The sequence below is a fragment of the Chiloscyllium plagiosum genome, unplaced genomic scaffold (assembly GCF_037043375.1).
Source record: "Chiloscyllium plagiosum isolate Xiang-an unplaced genomic scaffold, Cpla_swu_hap1 HiC_scaffold_35, whole genome shotgun sequence".
Lineage (NCBI taxonomy): Eukaryota > Metazoa > Chordata > Chondrichthyes > Orectolobiformes > Hemiscylliidae > Chiloscyllium > Chiloscyllium plagiosum.
Window position 1 is genome coordinate 64,601,913 of NW_028270173.1, and position 23,887 is coordinate 64,625,799.

A 23,887-nucleotide genomic window follows, 5' to 3' on the forward strand; every position below is an offset into this window, starting at 1 on the left:
CATCCATGACTTGCCCAATTTCCCCAGTAATCTGTTTGTCTCTGTTTCAGATCTGCACCATCCTGCAGTTGGCCATTGATCCTGGGGAGAGATCTGTTCTCTCACAGGGTCATGAGTCTTTACAACTCTACCCCTGCAAAGGCAAAAGAAATAGAATCTTTCAACCTTGTTTCAGACAAATGTGAGTGGATTCTTGTGAGGGAATTGTTGAAATGCTCTCTCTCTCTCTCTCTCCATTACCCCCTCACTCTGGGATTTCTGCAAAAATGCGAACCCCTTTCCCGGAAGGAGAGGAACCCGTTCTGACTCATATAGACCAAACGGAGTAAAGAGTTTGTTCATGACGTTACCTGTTGCTGGGTAGCGTCTGTGAATTCAGGTTTGGTTCCAGTCGCCGAGCAGAGGGTCAGCTTCTGCAGCCCCCAGTGGACATGCAGGGAACTCCACGCTGGAGAATGAGGAGAGGACAGAAAGGGCGGAGGACTGAGGTCAATATCCTCTCAGGAAATGTCACTACTGCTGGTGGTCGTGAGATGTGTGTAGGGCTCAGAGGCAGGGAGAGAGAAAGCACAGGGACAGAGAGACTCTAAAAGCAGTGCAGGAGCAGAAAGTTGTGGGACAAATGTCACCCTCAGTCAAATAGTTAAAAATGAACTATCCTTTATTATTATAAACACGTAGGCAAAAGATTCAAACTCCTAAGGTTACCTCAGAATACAGTAGGATCTGGACCAGGTGGCCCAATGGGCTGAGAAGTGGCAGATGGAGTTTAATTCAGATTAATGCAAGATGCTGCATTTTGGGAAAGCAAATCTTAGCAGGACTTATAACTTAATGGTAAGGTCCTAGGGAATGTTGCTGAACAAAGAGACCTTGGAGCATAGGTTCATAGCTCCTTGAAAGTGGAGTCGCAGGTAGATAGGATAGTGAAGGCGGCGTTTGGTATGCTTTCCTTTATTGGTCAGAGTATTGAGTACAGGAGTTGGGAGGTCATGTTGCGGCTGTACAGGACATTGGTTAGGCCACTGTTGGAATATTGTGTGCAGTTCTGGTCTCCTTCCTATCGGAAAGATGTTGTGAAACTTGAAAGGGTTCAGAAAAGATTTCCAAGGATGTTGCCAGGGTTGGAGGATTTGAGCTATAGAGAGAGGTCAATAGGCTAGGGCAGTTTTCCTTGGTATGTTGGAGGCAGAGGAGTGACCTTATAGAGGTTTATAAAATCATGAGAGGCATGATTAGGATAAATAGACAAAGTCTTTTCCCTGGGCTGGGGGAGTCCAGAATTAGAGGGCATAGGTTTATGGTGAGAAGGGAAAGATATAAAAGAGACCTAAGGGGCAACTTTTTGAATTGTGGAGCAGGCTGATGGGGCTGAATGACCTACTCCTGTTCATACTTCTTATAGTCTTATTTCGATCTTAAGTTTGCAGTGTGCAAATTAGCTTTCACAACAGTGACTGGCTGACTAAAATACTTTTTGGCTTTGAGACAACGGTGGTCATTAAAACCACTAATTAAATTCAAATCTATTTTATGCTTTGAAATGAACTGCACTGCAAACTGTAGTCTAATATGCCTCAATGTCCAATATTGAGCTGTCCTCTTTACTTGTTAAGTTTAAAATTATCGCCAACTGGGAAAGTTTGGACAACATAAAATCTAAAAATTCTGGTTCCATAGTATATTTGTACATTTACATGTTAACTATATAATTATGTGAGTGTCTTATAACAGTTTGTCATCTTTCTCCTTCCTACTCCAGTGCTGGTATCCTCTTCATAGAATCCCTACAGTGTGGAGACAGGCTTTTTAGCCACACTGACCCTCCGAGGAGTAACCCACCCAGACTCATTCCCCTACCCTATATGTACCCCTGACCAATGCACCTAACCTACACATCCCTGAACACTATGAACAACACAGCATGGCCAATTCACCTAACTTGCAAATCTTTTGTGACTGTGGGAGGAAAGCAGAGCACCCAGAGGAAACCCACACAGATACAGGGAGAATGTACAATCTCCACATAGCCAGTCGCCCAAGGCTAGAATTGAACCCAGGTCCCTGGTGAGGTGGCAGTGCTAACCACTGAGCCACCGTGCCACCCTATACTGACACATTGGCTTTCATTGCTATTTGTCCTTGAACTTACACACATGCAAAAGAAGAAATGGAGGGATCATATTCAGCTGGTGGTACTGAATTAAGTAGAGGAGAAGCCAATAGTGTAATCACTCATTTCACTGAAATACCAAGATATGTTTGCTGTGACTTGAGTTTGTATATGGTGCAGAGTTGGTTTGACCATTCATCACTAGATCTGAGCACCATTCTCGTCTGTCAAAGCTGCAAGTTTTTTTTTGTGTGTTCAGGCAATAGTGGCTTGGCCAGCATTTATTGACCTGGAAACCAAATGCAGCTTAAAGTTGATCCTAAGATCCCCATAGGCTGTTTTTGTTTTCTTAGCAGGCATCACTTTAAACCACATGCCACTCTGGCCTCCAACAAATGCAGGTAGGTCATGATTTATTTCCCATTAATTTTGAGTTAACAGTTCGGGTGCCTCTTCTTTTCTTTGACACGAACTGTCAAAAATATCTGGTTTGTCTCCTGTCTCGCCCATCAGACTCTGATTATATGTCCCTTCTTGACATTTTTTATGTTGGATCATTTCAACTGTCCCCTCTTCTAGAACTGTCTCCTCCCTATCAAATGTGCCCTACTTTCTTGACCTTCAAACACTCACTTCTTAACCCTTCTATCCTTTAAGGAAAATGATCACTGTTTGTTTTCAAATCCACGAATACGTTGACATCTCCTCAATTCATGCTCATATTTCTTTCAATCTGTGTTTGAATTTCTCTGTTTGGATTTCCCAGATTTTTGTAATACTCCTATCTCGTCTGCAGCACTGACATGGTTGACCATAGATCTTACTCCAGTGATCCTTATTAGCTGTCCAACTGAATGAGCATGTCTTTGCTTGGTTACATTATTTCATGTCTCTTCATAACCAAAGAGACTTTTGTAATTACTTCCATTACTGCCAGCACAATCTTGCCTGATAACTTCCCTCCTCTTACTAATCATCTACAAGTTGTCCCTCAGCAGCATTATCTGAAGACATGATGTCAAGTTCCACAAAGTATTTTTAAGTACCATAGAACTCTGTGGGAAGCTAGGGAAGCGATTGCTGGGCCTCTTGCTGAGATATTTGTTTCATTGATAGTCACAGGTGAGGTGCCGGAAGACTGGAGGTTGGCTAATGTGTTACCACTATTTAAGCAGGGTTTAGATTAGATTAGATTAGATTACAGTGTGGAAACAGGCCCTTCGGCCCAACAAGTCCACACCGACCCGCCGAAGCGCAACCCACCCAGACCCATTCCCCTACATTTACCTCTTCACCTAACACTACTGGCAATTTAGCATGGTCAATTCACCTGACCTGCACATCTTTGGACTGTGGGAGGAAACCGGAGTACCCGGAGGAAACCCACGCAGACACAGGGAGAATGTGCAAACTCCACACAGTCAGTCGCCTGAGGTGGGAATTGAACCCGGGTCTCTGGTGCTGTGAGGCAGCAGTGCTAACCACTGTGCCACCGTGCCACTGTGCCACCAGGGTGGTAAGGACAAGCCAGGGAACTATAGACTGGTGAGCCTGATGTCAGTGATGGGCAAGTTGTTGGAGGGAATCCTGAGGGATAGGATTTACATGTATTTGGAAAAGGAAGGACTGATTAGGGATAGTCAACATGGCTTTGTGCGTGGGAAATTACGTCTCACGAATTTGATTTGAGTTTTTTGAAGAAGTAACAAAGAGGACTGATGAGGGCAGAATGGTGGGCATAATCTATATGGACTTCAGTAAGGCATTCAATAAGGTTCCCCATGGGAGACTGGTTGGCAAGGTTAGATCTCATGGAATATAGGGAGAACTAGCCATTTAGATACACAACTAGCTCAAAGGTAGAAGACAGAGGGTGGTGGTATAGGGTTGTTTTTCAGACTGGAGGCCTGTGACCAGGGGAGTGCACAAGGATCGGTGTTTGTCCCTCTATGTTTTGTCATTTACATAAATGATTTGGATGCGAGCATAAGCGGTACAGTTAGTAAGTTTGCAGATGACTCCAAAATTGGAGGTGTAGTGGACAGCGAAGAGGGTTACCTCAGATTACAACAGGATCTTGACCAGATGGGCCAATGGGCTGAGAAGTAGCAGATGGAGTTTAATTCAGATAAATGTGAGGTGCTGCATTTTGGGAAAGCAAATCTTCGCAGGACTTATACGCTTAATGGTAAAGTCCTGGGGAGTGTTGCTGAACAAAGAGACCTTGGAGTGCAAGTTCATAGCTCCTTGAAAGTGGAGTCGCAGGTAGCTAGGATAGTGAAGAAGGCATTTGGTATGCTTTCCTTTATTGGTCAGAGCTTTGAATATAGGAGGTCATGTTGTGGCAGTACAGGATGTTGGTGAGGTCACTGTTGGAATATTGCGTGCAATTCTGGTCTCCTTCCTATCGGAAAGATGTTGTGAAACTTATAAATCTTTTCTGAAACCTTTCAAGGAAGGTTGAAGGATTTGGAGGATTTGAGCTATAGGGAGAGGCCGAACAGGCTGGGGCTATTTTCTCTGGAGCGTCGGAGGCTGAGGGGTGACCTCATAGAGGTTTACAAAATTATGAGGGGCATGGATAGGGTAAATAGGCAAAGTCTTTTCCCTGGGGTCGGGGAGTCCAGAACTAGAGGGCATAGGTTTCGGGTGAGAGGGGATAGATATAAAAGAGACCTAAGGGGCAACTTTTTCACGCAGAGGCTGATGCATGTATGGAATGAGTTGCCAGAGGATGTGGTGGAGGCTGGTACAATTGTAACATTTAAGAGGCACTTGGATGGGTATATGAATAGGAAGCGTTTGGAGGGATATGGGCCGGGTGCTGGCAAATGGGACTAGATTGGGTTGGGATATCTGGTCGGCATGGACAAGTTGGACCGAAGGGTCTGTTTCCATTCTGTACATCTCTATGCCTCTAACTAAGAAGCTTCCTAAGAACATAAGAAATAGGAACAAGAGGGGACCATTTTGCCTCACTCACACCTATTCCCAAACCTCAAAATTGCATAAATTAGTCTCCTTTTTCAGTATTTTAAGTGATCTAGCCTCCACAACTCTCTGGAGTAGATAATCACAGACATTCATGACCCACTGGGAGAAGAAATTCATTTGTATTTCAGTTTAAAATGGGTGGCCCCTATTCTGTATTGATGTTCCCAGGTTTGAGATTCCCCCACTGGTGAAAACAGTATCGCATCATCATCTCCCTTCCCCAACCTCCTCAGCATCATCGTTTCAAGAAGAGCACTCCTCACTCTTCTCACTTGTTCATGTGTTCTTGAGAAGTCAGTCCCTTCATTCCAGTCACCAGACTCTTTTGAACTGTCTCCAATGCCAGTCTATCCTTTTGGCAAACAAAATTCAGGGACGAAAACTGTACGCAGTACTCCAGGTGCAGTACAGGTAACCCATTTTTACCCTCTCATTGTCCTCATGATCATCGCTCTCGCTTTTCTGCCAAGGCTTTTCCCTCTCTCCCCCTTTGGGTTCAGTCTCTACCTGTCTCTAACACCTCCCCATTCCCCCCGCCCCCAATCACTGTCATCACCATCTATCCCACCTATTCCAATTTACTATCACTTCCGAAGAAAGGTCATCCCAGTTCAAAATGTTAATTGTTTCTCCCTTCAAGGATCAGCTGAGTTTTTCGAGCTTCTTGGTGTTTTTATTTCACATTTCCAACATCCGCAGTTATTGGTTTGATTTTAGTGCTTTAATTGAATCTGTTTGAACCTAATTACAAACCCTCTCACTGCTCTGTGCGACAGTGTGATATCAAAAGCTCAGTTCAATATATACAAAAGCTAAATACAAAACTGCTATCGGGTTAGACAGTGAAATGAAATAGTGTGCTTTTCATGGAGGGGTGATTTGGATTGCAGCTCCAAGCCCTCCATTCCAGAGTCTGGTTAAAACTCAGTCACGCTCTGCTCCCCGTTATGTGACAGTCTCTGTAGCAGGTGGAAATAGCAGCCTTTTCTCTCCATTAATTCCTCGTGCTTTCCCTCCTCCACCACCATCCCTCTCTCAATCACAATGATCTTGTCAGCCTTCTCCACAGTCTTCAGACGGTGGGCAATGACCAGGATGGTTTGTCCCGTGTCCTTCGTTAACGCCTGCTGGATCTGGGAGGGGAGTGAGAGAGAGAGAAAATGTGTGTTAAAGCAGGAGCTGAGTCAATGTGACCTCATTTCATCAATGGCCTGGTGATCTGGGATTCTTGTAAGTGTAAATCTCACAGTGCTGCCCATGTCCCCATCACTGTGTCCTCTATCAGACCACAGAAAACCACCACCATGTCAGTCAGAAATCTAACCAAATCCACACCCTTCCCTTCCAGGGAGAGAGTGGAGGGAGACCTGCCCTCGAGCACCTCCCTGGAGCTGTTTGGCTAAGTGGGAAAATCAAGTCAATAACAGGAAAGTCACAAGTTGATTGGTTGTTGAGCAGTTGCTGTTGGGGACTGTGTTTCAACTCCAATAATTTGTAAAATGCTAATATGTAAATTAGTGCAGGAAAAGTGAGAATGTAAAAGCGTGGGAGAAGGAGGTGATTTGAGAATATGGCAGTTCATTATTAATAGTATGAGTTGAAGGCTAACAAAAGTTAAAGGAAGGAAAAGGGACTAAAGTTGAAGGGAATAAATTGATTTAAGAGTTTCAGGTTAATGCACAGTGGAACAGCTCAGCCAAGTGGAATGCTTATCATGTGACATGTGGGCGTCTGGGGTCACTCCTTCTGACACAGACACATCTGTGTGTAAAAAGTGTCGCTGGATGAATGTCTGCCTGGAAAAATGGTGCAGGAGAGAGGCTGTAGATTCCTGGAACACCAGGACTGCCGCTGGGAAAATCTGCACCTCCCTAAACGGACAGTTCCACCTGGGACTGAGTTTGTGGTGGGCACTTTGTTAATATCACTGTGAGGGTTTTAAACTGAACTTGACATGGGTGTAGGAACCAAGAGAGAAGGGTAGAGAAGACCAGGGTGCCTGAAATTCTAGCTAGCACTGAATAGAGAACAACAAGGTATTTGGTGGATTCAGTATAAGGTGAATGCACGTTGGTAAATGCATCACAGAAGGAATAAGCTTCGGGAGTGACAGTTGCAGATTGCAAAGTGGAATTATAACATTGTGATGGTTATGGAGAAGAAGGGTAAAACTGGGTGCTCAAAATCCTGGAGTATAATGTATTCATGAAACTACAAAAAGCAAAATGGAGAATTATTTTAGATAAGGAGAGCATTACAGTTATAGAGTCATAGAGATATACAGCACAGAACCAGACCCTTCAGTCCAACACGTCCATGCCAACCAGATATCCCAATCCAATCTAGTCCCATTTTCCAGCACTTGGCCCATATCCCTCTAAACCCTTCCAATTCATATACCCATCCAGATGCCTTTTCAATGCTGTAATTTCAATGCTCTGGCAGCTCATTCCATACACGTACCACCCTCTGCGTGAAGAAGTTGCCCCTTAGGTCTCTTTTATATCTTTCCCTTCTCACCCTTAACCATGCCCTCTAGATTAGATTAGATTAGGTTAGATTACTTACAGTGTGGAAACAGGCCCTTCGGCCCAACAAGTCCACACCGCCCCGCCGAAGCGCAACCCACCTATACCCCTACATTTACCCCTTACCTAACACTACGGGCAATTTAGCATGGCCAATTCACCTGACCTGCACATCTTTGTGACTGTGGGAGGAAACCGGAGCACCCGGAGGAAACCCACGCAGACATGGGGAGAACGTGCAAACTCCACACAGTCAGTCGCCTGAGGCAGGAATCGAACCCGGGTCTCTGGCGTTGTGAGGCAGCAGTGCTAACCACTGTGCCACCGTGCCGCCCAATACTGGACTCCCCCACCCCAGGAAAAGGCCTTGTCTATTTAACCTATACAAATCTGCAGGGAAATGATAGAGGTATAAATATCACTGAACAGTTAATGTTAACTAGCTGTCTACAGACTGGGATAGTGTGGTGTAAATGTTAAGGAGGGGATAGTCTTCCTAGACTGTATCCAGGAGAGATTCCAGCAGCAATGTGTGTCCAGTCTAACAAGGAAGGAGGCTCTGCAAGAGCAGGCTTCTGGAAGTGAGGCTGGCCAAGTGAAGGAGAAGGAATTAAGGATCAGTGATCATTGTATCAAACGGTTCAAGCCAACGGTGGGAAATGTCATGGGTCACTCCAGAGTAAGAAGAATCAACTGACAGAGAGAGGATTTTAAAGGGACAGGAGCAGAGCTGGACTGATCAAATGGAACAAAAGGTTGGTGGGGAAAAACAGCAGCTGAACAATGGGAAGGGGATGGTCCAGGTACAGTCAAGGTATATTCCCTCCAAAAGGAAAGGTGGGACCATCAAATCGGGAGCTCCCTGGATGGCCAGGAGATAGACACTGCGATAAAGTAGAGAAAGTCTGCTTTTGGCAGGTGTCAGACAGATAATACAACTGAGAGTGAGGAGGAATATTGGAGGTTTGGGTGAGAAAATAAGTGAAACAAAGAGAAATTATGGGAGAAGGCTGGCAGCTAACATAAAGGGACAATGCCAAAGTCTCCAATACGGACATGAACAGTAAGAGCTGGTAAACAGGGGAGAGGGCTGATTAGGCATCAAAAAGGGGATATACACATGAAGGTAAGAGGCAACTCAGAGGGGTTCAAGGGATACTTTGCATCTGTCTTTACCTACAATGTAGGTGCTGCCTGTGTCACAAGAGCACATGTCAGGCCATTCAACCCATTGAGTGTGCTCTGCTATTCAATGAGATCATGATTGATTTGATCATCCTCAATATCACGTTCCCGCCTTTTCCCCATCATCCATGATTCCATCACTGTGGAAAAATCGGTCTGTCTCAGCCTTGAGACCATGGGGACAGAGGAGTTAGAAGGCTTTTAAATTGGTATGGAGGTGGTACAGGATAAGCTGTTGTTCTTAAACCAATAAAGCACCAGGACTAGTAGAGATATAGAGGAGGTGAAAGTGGAAAATGCTGAGTTACAGACCACAATCTTTCAATCCTCCCAGGAGTTGGAGTGTTCAAGAATTGCCAGAGGGCTGGACAATTGCGAAATGTACAGCCTTGTTCAAAAAGGTTGTACAGAAAGGCCAAAATATTGCAGACTAGCCAGGATACCATCGGCAAGAAAACTTTGAGGAAAAAAAAACTATTTGAAAGATTACGAGTACTCACCTGGAAAAATATCAACTGATTTGGAAAAAGCATCATGAATTTATTGAGTGAAAACGTATCCAACAAATTTGGAATTCTTTGAAGAGGTAACAGAATGGTTTGATGAGGGTCATGCTGTCGATGTGGTTTGTAGGGATTCCCAGAGGTGTTTGATACAGTGCTATACAACACACATTTCAGGAAGCTTCTCTCAAATGGTATAAAAGGGACAGTAGTTATAATGTACACTTGTTTCAACTTCAGCTGGAGTATTGTGGACAGTTGTGGGCATCACAGAGGAAATTTGTCAGTGTATTTGAGTGCAAAGCTGAAAAAGAATAGGTCCAGGAATGAGATGCTTCAGTTTTCAGGAGAGATTGGAGAAGATGTGATTGACCTCCCAGGAAAAGAGAACACTAAGAGGAGATGAAACAGAAGATTTCAAAATCCTGAGGTCTCTAAACAGAATGGACAAGAAAGTGGGTTGAGAACCAAAGGGCACAGTTTTAAAGTGTTTTGCAGATGAAGTGAGTGCAATGTGAGGGAACGTTTCCACACAGTGAGTAGTTAGCAGATGGAACAGACTGCAGGAAATACAGTGGAGGTAGATTCAGGTGAGATATTCAAAAGGGCATTGAATGATTATATGAATAGATACAATGTACAGGGAAAAGGCTGGAGATCGGACCAAAGTTCATATTCTTAGAATCATTGCAGGCAAAATGGGCTGAATGGACTCCTTCTGAACTATAACAATTCCGTCATTGCGTTAAATCTGTTACACCTGCACAGTGGCTCAGTGGTTAACACCACTGACTCACAGTGCCAGTGACCCAGGTTCGATAACAATCTCGGGCAATAGTCTGTGTGGAGATTCCACATTCTCCCCGTGTCTGCGAGGGTTTCCTCCGTGTGCTCCAGCTTCCTCCCACAGTCCAATAACGTGCCACGCTACATTGCCCATAGGGATGTGTAGGTTAAGTGCATTAGTCATGGGAAATATAGAGTAATTGGGTAGGGGAATGGGTGTGGGATACTCTTTGGAGGGTTGGTGTGAACTGTTGGGCCAAAGGGTCTGTTTACACACTAGGAATTCTATGTCTATGTCAATCTACACCCTAACCCTACAATCCTATCTATCTACACCCTAACACAGTGTAATAAAGCTCTGTTACACCAGTAATAACCCCTATCAATCTACACCCTAACACAGTGTAATAAAGCTCTGTTATCCCAGTAATAACCCCTATCAATCTACACCCTAACACAGTGTAATAACGCTCTGTTACCCCAGTAATAACCCCTATCAATCTACACCCTAACACAGTGTAATAAAGCTCTGTTACCCCAGTAATAACCCCTATCAATCTACACCCTAACACAGTGTAATAAAGCTCTGTTACCCCAGTAATAACCCCTATCAATCTACACCCTAACACAGTGTAATAACGCTCTGTTACACCAGTAATAAACCCTATCAATCTACACCCTAACACAGTGTAATAACGCTCTGTAATAAGATTTTCTGTGAAACCTGAGGCTGCTAACTCACCGTGTGCTCACTCTCCACATCGAGGGAGCTGGTTGCTTCGTCGAGGATGAGGATTTGAGGTTGCCGGATGAGAGCGCGAGCAATGGCTATTCTCTGTTTCTCTCCACCAGAAAGCTGTCCTCCTGCCTCTCCAACATCTGAACGGGTGAGTGGAAAATTTCAGTAATGCTCACATCGTATTGATCCCTTTCCCCTTCTCCATACAGTGGGGGCAGCTCAGTGACCTGAGCAGCTCCTCATGTGGCTTCTCTCGGAGATGGAGGTGAGCTCCCCACTGGTGTAGCCCTCCACAGAGATCAGTGGGAGCAACTCCCAAACACTCAAAGCCCAGTCAGTCAGTCACCCTCGATAACACAGTCCCTCACTGTCACATTCAATTACAGTCGCTCACCCTCGAGAATGGAGACTCTCAATATCACACTCAGTGACACTCACCCTCAGTAACAGAGTCCCTCACTGTCACACTCAATTACAGTCCCTGACTGTCCCTCCTGATCATCCTGCCCTCACTCCCAGTCTGGCTGGGTGTCGAGTATGGTTTCTGATGATACCTGTGCTGTAGCCATGCTCCAGTCCCTCGATGAATTCATGGGCATTGGCCTTCTGAGCTGCTGCAGTGACCGATGACATCGGAACGTTGTGGAGGCCATAGCAGATATTGTCCCTGACAGAGAGTGCAAACAGCACAGGCTCCTGTCCCACGACACCCAACTGAGGAGCAAAAACACAAGAGTTTTGTTCAGTATCACCAGGAGAGAGACAGACTCCAGTGTGGTTGTAGAATGCTGTCGGTGTGAGAGGACCAGGCAGGATAGTGAGACCTGTACTCAGTGCTCACCAACAGACTGAGAGTGGGCAATGAAGGAACATCATTCAACACAGCTCAAAGCATCACACATCTCGAGAAGGACGTATTGAGTGTAGTCAATATGGTACACACCGATATTGTGTGTATTTTGGGATGGACAGATGGAAATTGATGTGCATATCCCCCACTGAGGCAGTTGGTAAAGTGATAGACTTACCTTTATTAACTGAGGTACTGGCTTTAAGTGCAGGGAGGTGATGCTGGAACTGTATAAAACATTGGGGAGGTCACAGCAAGAGTATTGTGTGCAGTTCTGGAATCCTCATTCTAACACTGGAGACTTACCAGCAAGTTGCCTGGGCTGCAGAGTTTCAGTACCGAGAGAGAGATGGGACATACTGGGGTTGTTTTCTTAAAGCAGAGGGGATTTGACTGAGATTTACACAATTTTCAGGAGCATAGATAGGATAGAGAGGAAGAAATGTTCTCTCCATAGAGGGATCAATGATCAGGAACACAGATTTAAGGTGCGGGCTGGAAGGTTTCGAGGGCACTTTGAGGGGAAACCTTTTTACTTTGAGGGAGCCTGGAACTCACTGCCTGTCAGGCTGGGTAAAGGAAGAAATCCTCGTCCCATTAAACAAGGAGTTAGATGGGCACTCGTGATGCCAAATCATACAAGGCTGTGGACCAATGGGCTTAAAAATGTGTTGCTGAAAAAGCGCAGCTGGTCAGGCAGCATCAAAGGAGCAGGAGAATCGACGTTTTGGGCATAAGCCCTTCCTCAGGACCAATGGGATCAGAATAGTTTGGTGGCTGTCCTTGACCAGTGCAGACATTATGGGCTGAAGAACCTTTCCCTCTGTTGGAGAGCTCTATTACAGTAAATGGAGGCGAACATTGGAGGGTAAATGCTCGCTGGGTTAACTCCCCTGATTTCCTTCAGAAAGATGCCCTGGGTATTCACACAGCCACCACAGCAACCAGATGATTTACACCTCGCCTGAATGACTACCAACCAATGACTATCAGCCAATGATTCACTGAGGGAACAGCCCAGGAGGGTGGGTCTACAGGCTTTAGGCTGCAGTGAGAAAACCTGAAGTTCTTCCCATTATATCAGGGATAATCTGACAGAGGGAGGTGAGAGGGAGGGTGGTCAGTCCACAGTCAGCGACGGTCTTGCTCAAAGAGATGGGGATAAACTACATTGGTCACTCGGGTTGGTCAATGATCAGAAGGTGATGGGCAATGGGCATATTTCAATCCAAATGTAGATGCAAAAGGTTGCTCAGGACGGAAGTTAGTTCAAATATAAAGACTGAGGTTGGAGATTTTTGTTTGTCAGTCGTGCCAAGGGCAATGGAACCAAATTGGGTAGATTTAGAGAAGATGTGGATCAGATGAGATCTATTTTGTGATGAACAGGCTGAAAGACTTCCTCCTGAAGGACAGAAAGCTGGGAACTGAGATGGAGGGGATGGCACTTGCAGAGAGTATGTGAGTATAAGATGATGGAATGAATGCCAGACCCTGAGGTATTATCCGTAATAATGTCCCCTGTTTGTTAGTGGGACTGCTGCTCAGCTGCTCCTTATTCTGTTCATAACTTATACATTACATTCAATCAGTGACCCTGTGTGTATCAATCACAATCAGTGTACCTGGGGATGTATAACCCTTTTTCAACATCTCTGTCTTTTTGACACTATCTCCCTGCCTCTGGATGTATATGACATGACCCCCCCCCACCCCATCCCCCAGGGACAAGGGGTATATTCCCTGCTACTCCTCACCTTGTTGTGGTAATATTTATGTTCATATTCCTCAATGGGTCTGCCATCCAACAGGATCTGTCCGGACTGAGGTTGATAAAACCTCTCGAGCAGGTTCACACACGTCGTCTTGCCCCCCCCCCGGAGGCTCCCACCAGGGCCGTCATCTCACCACACTTCAGCTCAAAGGAGACGTTCTGTAAAGAAACAGGACAGGGAGAAGGAGCAGGTCAGCACAGTGCAAGACAGGACACACACATCCTGGTCTGTCACTGGGAGAGAACAGGTTTACTTGGATCATGGGGTCAGAAACCAGATTATTAATGAACTATTAATTCCAATGAGTTTTTTTTTTAAAACAAGAGGGCATACAGGCAAAAGATGGCTGTAGATGCAAATTCACTGGCTATCTGATAGATATTTGTATGAACCCATGGATCATCATACCTATCACGTATCACAGAAATGTCAAAAGGGAGACTTGAGAAGAGTTAGCAAGTGGCTAGCTCCTCATCCCAGCTCAGGAGAAAGTCATCTCCTGCCCAAATGTTTGAGATTTACCCTTCCAGGAATAAACAAATATACACCAAATGCAGGCATAATCTGATGTTCATTAGTCCATCAGTGTGCTCAAGTGTATGCTGTGAAAGTCACAGCTTGAGGTCTGCCGTTAGACATAAAACTGAGAGAAAGTGAGGACTGCAGATGCTGGAGAATCAAAGTCGAAAAGTGTGGCGCTGGAAAAGTACAGCTGGTTGGGTGGCATCCAAGGAGCAGGAGAATCGATGTCGAATCTCCTTCTCCTCAGATGCTGCTCGACCTACTGTGCTTTTGTAGTGCCATACATTTTGATATTAGACATAAAAGACATGTCATAACTCTGAACGCTGAAAGCTAATCACTGCTGAAAGGAAACAGGACAGTTAAGTTGCTAAGAGAAGAATTTCAAAATTGACTGCTCACCTACCAATGTTGGCCGTACTGTATCACCCAATGTAATGGCTGTTACACTCACTGTCCACTCTTCAACAGCCCACAGACTGATCCATATATCTCCTCACTTTGTTGCTAATTTGTGTGCCTGTATATTACATTTCTACATTTTCTTGGGTTTCAAGAACTAATAAATGCCTAGTCAAATTGGCTTAAGTTTGTTTGAAAGTGGGAGGAAGGCATTCTACAGGGAACCTTTTTAATAAACATTGTTGCGAACAGTTAAGAGGATAGGTGAATAAAGAAGGGGAGCCAGTTCATCCAAATTCCTTGGATGGTGCAGGATATCACAGAGGACATAGCTTTAAATTGAGGAGTGATAGATTTAGGACAGATATTAGGGGTAGTCCCTTTAGTCAGAGAGTAGTAGGGGTGTGGAATGGCCTGCCTGCAACAGTAGTAGACTCGCTGACGTTAAGAGCATTTAAATGGGCATTGGACACACATATGGATAATAATGGAACGGTGTAGGTTAGATGGACATCAGATTAAATTCACAGGCCAGCGCATTATCGAGGGCCAAAGGGCCTGTACTGCGCTGTAATGTTCTATAACTTCTATGACTGTATAGGTTAGCACATAGGTGCAGTAAGTAATGAAGCAGGTACATGGAATACAGGGATTTATTACTGAGGAGTGTAAAAACAGGGAAGTCTTGTTACAACTGCATAAGATACTGGTGAGGCCATACCTGGAGTATGGTGTACAGAACAAATAAAATTACAGCACAGGAACAGGCCCTTCGGTACTTCAGGCCTGTGCTGATCCAGATCCTCTACCTAAACCTGTCACCTATTTTCTAAGGTTCTGTATCTCTCTGCTCCATTCTCATTCATGTATCTGTCTAGATACATCTTAAATGATGCTATCGTGCCCACCTCTACCACCTCCACTGGCAACACAGTCCAGGCACCCACCACCCTCTGCATGAAGACCTTTCCACACACATTTCTTCTAAACATTTCCCCTCTCACTTGAACTCTTGACCCCTTGTAATTGAGACCCCACTCTGGGAAAATCTTCTTGCTATCCACCCTGCCTCTACCTCTCATGATTTTGTAGACCTCAACCTCCATCTTTCTAATGAAAATAATCCTAATTTGCTCAACCTCTCTTTGTAGCTAGTGCCGTCCATCCTGGTGAACCTCCTCTGCACCCTCTCCAAAGCATTCACATCCTTCTGGTATTGCGGCGACCAGAACTGTACACAGTATCCCAAATGTGGCCAAACCAAAGTCCTATACAACTGTAATATGACCTGCCAACTCTTGTACTAGGGGAAAGTGAGGACTGCAGATGCTGGAGATCAGAGCTGAAAATGTGTTGCTGGAAAAGCGGAGCAGGTCAGGCAGCATCCAAGGAGCAGGAGAATCGACGTTTCGGGCATGAGCCCTTCTTCAGGAAGGTCAACTCTTGTACTCAATACCCCGTCTGATGAAGGAAAGCATTCCATATGCGTTCTTGACCACTGTATCGACCTGCGTTTCCACCTTCAGGAAACAATGGACCTGAACACCCAATACAGTTTTGATCCCTGTATTTACGAGAGGATTGACTGGGTTTGGAAACAGTTAAAAAAAAAATTCATGAGGTGATTCTTGACTTATGTAGAATGGTTAATCAGGTTCGGCCATTATTCATTAGCGTTCAGAAGAATGAGAGTGATTTTATTGAAATGATGATTCTGGGGAGATGGTGAGAAGATGTTTCCACTAGTGGGAGAACCTCAGATTAGGGGTCATAGATACAGAATAAGAGACCATCATTCAAAGCTAATATGCAAAAGGAATTTCTTCTCCCGAGGGGCAGTGAATGTCTGGATTTCTCTACCCCGGAGAATTATACAGGTTAGATCACTCGAAGTAATTTAAGAGGTTTAGATGTTTGGATAGATTAATAGATATCAGAGGCAGCAAAACAGAGATGAGATGAGTCCAGGGACAGACTGACCACCATTTTATAGAAAGAATGGGCTGGTATGAGGGGCTGAATGGCCTCTTTTTGCTGATTGGTTTGTGCAATTGTGAACAATTGTTGATGTCAGACATAATCAAGTTTCTTTTCAGACTGGAGGCCTGTGACCAGTTGTGTGCCACAAGGATCGGTGCTGGGTCCACTGCTTTTTGTCATTTATATAAATGATTTGGATGTGAACATAGGAGGTATAGTTAGTAAGTTTGCAAATGACACCAAAATTTGAAGTGTGGTGAAAAGCAAAGAAGGTTACCTCTGAGTAATACAGATCAGATGGGCCAATAGGCCAAGGAGTGGCATATGGAATTTAATTTAGTTTAAATGTGAAGTGCCGTATTTTGGAAGGGCAAATCAGGGCAGGACTTATACACTTCATGGTAAGGTCCTGGGGAGTGTTGCTGAACAAAGATCTTGGAGTGCAGGTTCATAGCTCCTTGAAAATGAAGTCGCAGGGTGGATAGGATAGTGAAGGCGGCGTTTGGTATGCTTTCCTTTATTGGTCGGAGTATTGAGTACAGGAGTTGGGAGGTCATGTTGTGGCTGTACAGGACATTGGTTAGGCCACTGTTGGAATATTGCGTTCAATTCTGGTCTCCTTCCTATCGGAAAGATATTGTGAAATTTCAAAAGGTTCAGAAAAGATTTACAAGCATGTTGCCAGGGTTGGAGGATTTGAGCTACAGGGAGAGGCTGAACAGGCTGGGGCTGTTTTCCCTGGAGCGTCGGAGGCTGAGGGGTGACTTTACAAGGTTTTATAAAATCATGAGGGGCATGGATCAGCTAAACAGACAAGGTCTTTTCCCTGGGGTGGGGGAGTCAAGAACTAGAGGGCACAGGTTTAGGGTGAGAGGGGAAAGATATAAAAGTGACCAAAGTGGCAACTGTTTCACACAGAGGGTGATACGTGTGTGGAATGAGCTGCCAGAGGAAGTGGTGGAGGCTGGTACAACTGCAACATGTAAAAGGAATCTGGATGGGAAAATGAATAGGAAGGGTTTAGAGGGATATGGGCCAGATGCTAGCAAATGGGACGAGATTAATTTAGGATAGCTGGTCGGCGTGGATGTGTTGGACTGAAGAGTGTGTTTCCCTGCTGTACATTTCCATGAATTGGGACCAGAAGTGTATAGACAGCAGTCCAGAAATAAAGTAGTAACCAGATCAGATTTACATTAAGTTCGAAAGAAATAAATAGAGCACTTTTGATGGATGGGTGCGGGCCTTAAAAATGGACAAGACATATGAGACTCTAAAAGAGAACATCCTGGGTGAGACGTTTGCTACAGCTCATCAGGAGGGTTTAAACTAGTTTGGCGGGGGGAGGGAATGGGGGGGGTGTGTATACATCCCTGAACACGATGGGCAATTTAGCATGGCCAATTCACCATGGCCAATTCACCTAACCTGCACATCTTTGGACTGTGGGAGGAAACCGGAGCAAACCCATGTAGACACGGGGAGAATGCACAAACTCCACACAGACAGTCCCTGGCACTGCGAGGCAACAGTGCTAACCACTCAGCCACCGTGCCACCCTTTAGGAAGGTACTGAACAGCCAGATACAGTGTGCAGAGAGTTTTTGAGGTGGGATAGGCACTTGATAGGGCAAAGGTGCAGTCAGTCTGATGGGTTGAAGAGGGTCTATTTTAATGCAAGTAGTATCAAGAATAAGGGTGACTAACTCAGAGCATGGCTCAGTACTTGGAACTATGATATTGTGGCTATTCCAGAGACTTGGCTATCGCAAGGGCAGGAATGGTTGATAGATGTTCCAAGGTTTGGATGTTCCAGGGTTTAGATGTTTCAAAAGGAATAGGGCAGGTGGTGAAAGAGGTGGGGGAGTGGCATTGTTAATCAGGGATAATATCACAGCTACAGAAAGGGTTTGTCTACTGAGACAGTTTGAGTGGAAGTCAGAAACAGGAAAGGAGCAGTCACTTTATTGGGAGTTTACTACAAACCCCCAACAGTAACAGAGACACGGAGGAGCAGAATGGGAGGCAGACTTTGGAAAGGTGCAGAAGTAACAGAGTTGTTGTCATGGCTGACTTTAACTTCCCAAATATTGACCGGAACCTCCTTAGTGCAAATAGTTTGGATGGAGCCGTTTTTGTCAGGTGTGTCCAGGAAGGATTCCTAACGTAATATGTGGATAGGCCGACTGGAAAGGGGACCATATTGGATACTGGACTTGGTGCTTGGCAATGAACCAGGCGAGGTGTCAGATGTCTCAGTGAGAGAGCATTTTGGTAATAGTGATCACATGTCCCTGACCTTTACTGTACTCATGGTGAGGGACAGGAGCAGAGGGTATGGGAAAGTATTTAATTGGGGGAGGGGGAATTATAATGCTATTAGGCAGGAACTGGGGCATCTAAATTGGGATCAGACATTCTCAGGGAAATGCACAACAGAAATGTGGAGGTTGTTTAGGAAGCACTTGCTGACGCTGCTGGACAGGTTTGCCCCACTGAGGCAAAGAAAGGATGGAAGGGTGAAGGAATCTTGGGTGACAAGAGATGTGGAAGAGAGCAAGAAGGGGGCATGAAAAAGCCTTGGTGGGTAGGATGAAGGAAAACCCGAAGGCATTCTACACTTAGGTGAGGAACAAGAGGATGGCCAGAGTGAGGGCAGGGCCGATCAGGGATAGTGGAGGGGAATTGTACCTGGAGTCGGAGGAGGTAGGGGAGGTCCTTAATGAATACTTTGCTTCAGTATTCACTACTGAGAGGGACCTTGATGTTTCTGAGGACAGCATGATCAGGCAGATACGCTAGAACAGGTTGATGTTAGGAAGGAGGATGTACTGAAAATTTAGAAAAACCAAAGGATAGATACATTCACAGGGCCAGAAGGGATATACCCTAGGAAACTACAGGAAGCAAGGGGAGAGATTGCTGCACCTTTGGCAATGATTTTTGTGTCTTCATTATTGCCTTGTTGAAGAAAGGAAATAGGATAATCCTAGGAATTGTAAAGCAGTTAGTTTTACGTCTGTGGTGGGCAAATTATTGGAGATAATTCTGAGAGACAGGATTTATGATTACTTGGAAAGCCATAGTTTGATTAGTGATAGTCAGCATGGCTTTGTGAGGGACAGGTCATGCCTCACGAACTTTACTGAATTCTTTGAGGATGTGACAAAACACATTGATGAAGGTAGAGCAGTGGATGTGGTGTACATGGATTTTAGCAAGGCATTTGATAAGGTTCCCCATGGTAGGGTCATTCAGAAAGGAAGGAGGCATGGGATACAGGGAAACCTGTCTGTCTGGATACAGAATTAGCTGGCCCATGGAAGACAGAGGGTGGTGGTAGAGGGAAAGTATTCAGCCTGGAGCTCTGTGACCAGTGGGGTTCTGCAGGGGTTGGTTCTGGGACCTCTACTCTTTGTGATTTTTATAAATGACCTGGATGAGGAACTGGAAGGGTGAGTTTGCAAGCTTGCCAACGACATGAAGGTTAGTGGAGGTTGTAGGTTGCAAAGGGACATTGACAATATGCAGAACTGGGCTGAGAAGTGGCAGCTGAAATTCAACCTAGAAAAGTGTGAAGTGATTCACTTTGGAAGGTCAGAATACAGGGTTAAAGACAGGAGTCTCGAAGTGTGTAGGAACAGAGGGATTCTGGGACCATGTCAATAGACAATAGGTGCAGGGGTAGGCCATTCTGCCCTTCGAGCCAGCACCACCATTCATTATGATCGTGGCTGATCATCCTCAAATCAGTATCCTGTTTCTGCCTTATCCCCATAACCCTTGATTCCACTATCCTTAAGAGCTCTATCCAACTCTTTCTTGAAAGTATCCAGAGACTGGGCCTCCACTGCCTTCTGGGGCAGAGCATTCCGCACACCCACCACTCTCTGAGTGAAGACGTTTCTCCTCAACTCTGTCCTAAATGAGCTACCCCTTATTTTTAAACTGTGTCCTCTGGTTCGGGACTCACCCATCAGTGGAAACATGCTTCCTGCCTCCAGAGTGTCCAATCCTTTAATAATCTTATACGTCTCAATCAGATCCCCTCTCAGTCTTCTAAACTCAAGGGTATACAATTCCAGTCGCTCCAATCTTTCAACATATGATAGCCCTACAATAGATCCCTCAAAGTTGCCACCCATGTTGATAGGTTTGTTAAGAAGGCGAATGGTCTGTTGGCTTTCATTAGCAGGGGGATTGAGTTTAAGAGCTGTGAGGTTATGCTGTAGCTCTATAAAGCATTGATTAGACCACACTTGGAATATTGTGTTCAGCTCTGGTCACCTCATTATAGGAAAGATGTGGAAGCTTTAGAGAGGGTGCAGAGGGGATTTACCAGGATGCTGCCTGGTCTGGAGGGCATGTCTTATGCAGAAAGATTGAGGGAGCTGAGGCTTTTCTCAGTGGAGCGAAAAATGATGAGCAGTGACTCGATAGAGGTGTACAAGATGTGGAGAGGCATAGATAGAGTGGATAGTCGGACACATATTCCCAGGGTGGAAATGGCTATCATGAGGGGGCATAATTTGAAGGTGATTGGAGGAAGGTTTAGGGGAGATGTCAGAGGTAGTTTCTTTACACAGAGAGTGGTGGGTGCGTGGAATGCACTGCCAGTGGTGGTAGTAGAGTCAGGTACACTAGGGACATTTAAACAACTCATGGATAGGGACATGGAAGGTAGTACAATGAAGGGTATAGAGTTTAGTCTGATCTTGGAGTAGAATAAAAGACCAGCACAACATTAAGGGCTGAAGGACCTGTACTGTGCTATACTGTTGTATGTCTCTACGACTCCAAACAGCGTGCGCAGATGAAGTGTTTGCATGTTTCCAATAGAGAGAGAGGGCGGTCTCCCTCTCTGAGGGAGCAGGTTCTGTGTATCTCTCTTTCTCTCTGCTAAAAGAATCTGGAGCTTGGAGAAAGCCACAATGTGGGGAAATGTGAGGTTATGCTCTTTGGCAGAAACAGAGGAGCTGAATAGTACTTAATTGGAGAAAGACTGCAGAAAGCTGCAGCACAGTGGGATTTAAGTGTCCTCTTGCATCAAGGACGAGTAACCAAGTTCAGAGGATAATAGGACAATGTTGGTCTTTATTTCAAAGAGATCAGAATACAATAATATAAAAGAGGTTGTTTCCCCTTGCAGGGGAACTGAAGAGCTGAGAGTATTATCGCAGAATTATAAACCACACAACTCAGAGAGAAGGAGGAATTTTCTTTCTAAGAGGGTAGTGAATCTGTTGAATTCTTTGCTGCAGAGGGCTGTCGCAGATGGGTCATTAAATACGTTCAAGGCTGAGATAGACAGATTGTTAATCAGGAGGGGCGTCAAGGGCTTGGGTGGGGGGGGGGAAAGAAAATGGAGTTGTGAATTATTAGATCAGTCATGCTCACAACGAATAGCAGAGCAGACTCAATCGACTGAATGAATTTCAGCTCCTACATCTTATGGTCTTAATCTGTTCAGTTTCTGATTTAGGATGTCTCTGAAATCTACTGAAACATAACCTTCAGTACCTGATTGAAGATCTCACTGAGATCTACTCCAATATTACATTACCATATGTATCGGTAATAGTAACAGAATCAGTGCAAGCATAATGGGGAGAATGGCCTGCTCCTGTCACATAACAATTCTGTAATTCTGATCTCACTGATATCCACTCGAACACTGTTTTTAGTATCTGATTCAGATCTCAGATGTACTACATTATTACCTTCAGTACCTGATGGAGGATCACACTGGGATCCACTGTAACATTACAATGCCTGATCTCGGAGAATAGAGGAGATGATTCGATTATAATCTTACCTTTAAGGCCTGAACGTCGGGTCTGGTTGGATAAGAGAAGGACACATTCTGGAATTCTACATGTCCTTTCAGAGTCTCCTTTACCAGCTTCCCGTCCGTGGGAACACTGGACTTCCGATCCAGGTACTCAAACACTTTGTTGGCTGCTCCCACTGAGTGGGTCATCTCCGAGTACATGTGAACCAGGGTCTGTTCAAATAGACAGAGAACAGCTTTACCTTGACAATGTCCATGCTCGTCCTCACCAAGACAGACCAAACACAGCAGCGCATGTACCGACAACACCCAGACACACAGCAATGGCTGAAAATGACACATGAAGCTGAGGCTGTAAGTTAAAAGAGGAGGTTAGTCGTCTTTCTGTCAGAGATCTTTATCTAGTGGTACCTAACAAGGATATTAATAAGAGCTGGGCCTGCAGGGGATCCCATGGTCTCATGGTCTATATAGGTGTAGTCATTGAAACGGAGTTGTAAATTTCATGAATTCAACACTTACAGATTCAGACACCCGAACCCTATAACATTGGTACATCTGCATAGAAGCATAGAATCCCTACAGTGGGGAAACAGGCCATTTGGCCCAACAAGTCCACACCAACCCTCTGAAGAGTAACCCACCCAGACCCATTCCTCTACTCTATTATTCTACATTTACCCCTGACTAATGCACCTAACCTACACATCCCTGAACACGATAGGCAATTTCGCATGGCCAATTCACCCTACCTGCACATCTTTGGATTGTGGGAGGAAACCGGGAGAATGTGCAAACTCCACACAGACAGTTGCTAGAGGCTGGAAACGAACCCAGGTCCCTGGCACTGTGAGGCAGCATTACTAACCACTGAGCCCATCTAGATTACCATGTGAAATAACCCCACAGAAGCTGGTATCTTATGACCAGTTGGTAGCTGGTATCCTGTTACTGACATATGGAGAGTCCTTGACAGTGACCCAGCTCCCTCAGAGTGAATAGGATGCCTGTCACTCCCATCCTTATTTTTTTTAAATTAAACAATACAGTTTAGAAAACAGTTAATGTTAAACAGCTGTATACAAAGAAACAATAATTTTACAAGGGAGAGGAGCAGCAAAGCCAGGCCCCAAACCCTACCATTCAACCAGTTTAGAGGGAAGTGAGGACAAACCTCAAATCCCAGTTTCAATCAAAACTCCTACTCATTTTTTGAATTTATTTCCCCCAGCACCCATGGTGTGTGTGTGTGTGACACAGTGAGAGACACAAGGTGCACGAATCTTTATTCAATTTCCACCACCAGGAAGAAAAGAAACACCCAAGTGGCCAGTGACAAACAGTGCCCTTCACATCAAAGGACAGTGCTGTGTGATCAAACAGTGAAACACTCCTATTCTTATCTGTCAGCCAGGGCTCCATGATTGGACCTGATTAACAGCCCTAATCAGGGAATTTGTATTCTATGAGGTCTACCTGGCTGACCTTATTACAATCACCACACCAGGAATTAGTGACATTGCATCTTGCAGTGGATGCTGGTAAATAAGCTGGCAATGTCAATGCTATTGCTTCCAATACAGAATTTATTGTGTCGTCTTATTGAACTCGAAGGAATCCTTCACTAAGTATGTGGAGAACTTATTTAGAACTGGTGCAACATTTAGAAGTATACGAAATTCAAGCAGGAGTATGCCACTCAGCCCTTTGAGTCTGCTG

General features: G+C 44.9%; 1 protein-coding gene across 1 annotated transcript in view; it reads right to left on the bottom strand.

The window, feature by feature from the left end:
* Positions 1–5,819: 5,819 nt before the first annotated feature.
* LOC122541209 (ABC-type oligopeptide transporter ABCB9-like) overlaps positions 5,820–23,887 on the bottom strand; it is a 31,909-nt gene continuing 13,841 nt past the window's right edge. The window contains 6 exon segments of the mRNA XM_087979758.1: positions 5,820–6,240; positions 10,852–10,988; positions 11,403–11,562; positions 13,456–13,575; positions 13,578–13,631; positions 22,193–22,381. Coding sequence (XP_087835884.1) covers positions 6,025–6,240; positions 10,852–10,988; positions 11,403–11,562; positions 13,456–13,575; positions 13,578–13,631; positions 22,193–22,381 — 876 coding nt within the window. The 3' untranslated portion in view covers positions 5,820–6,024.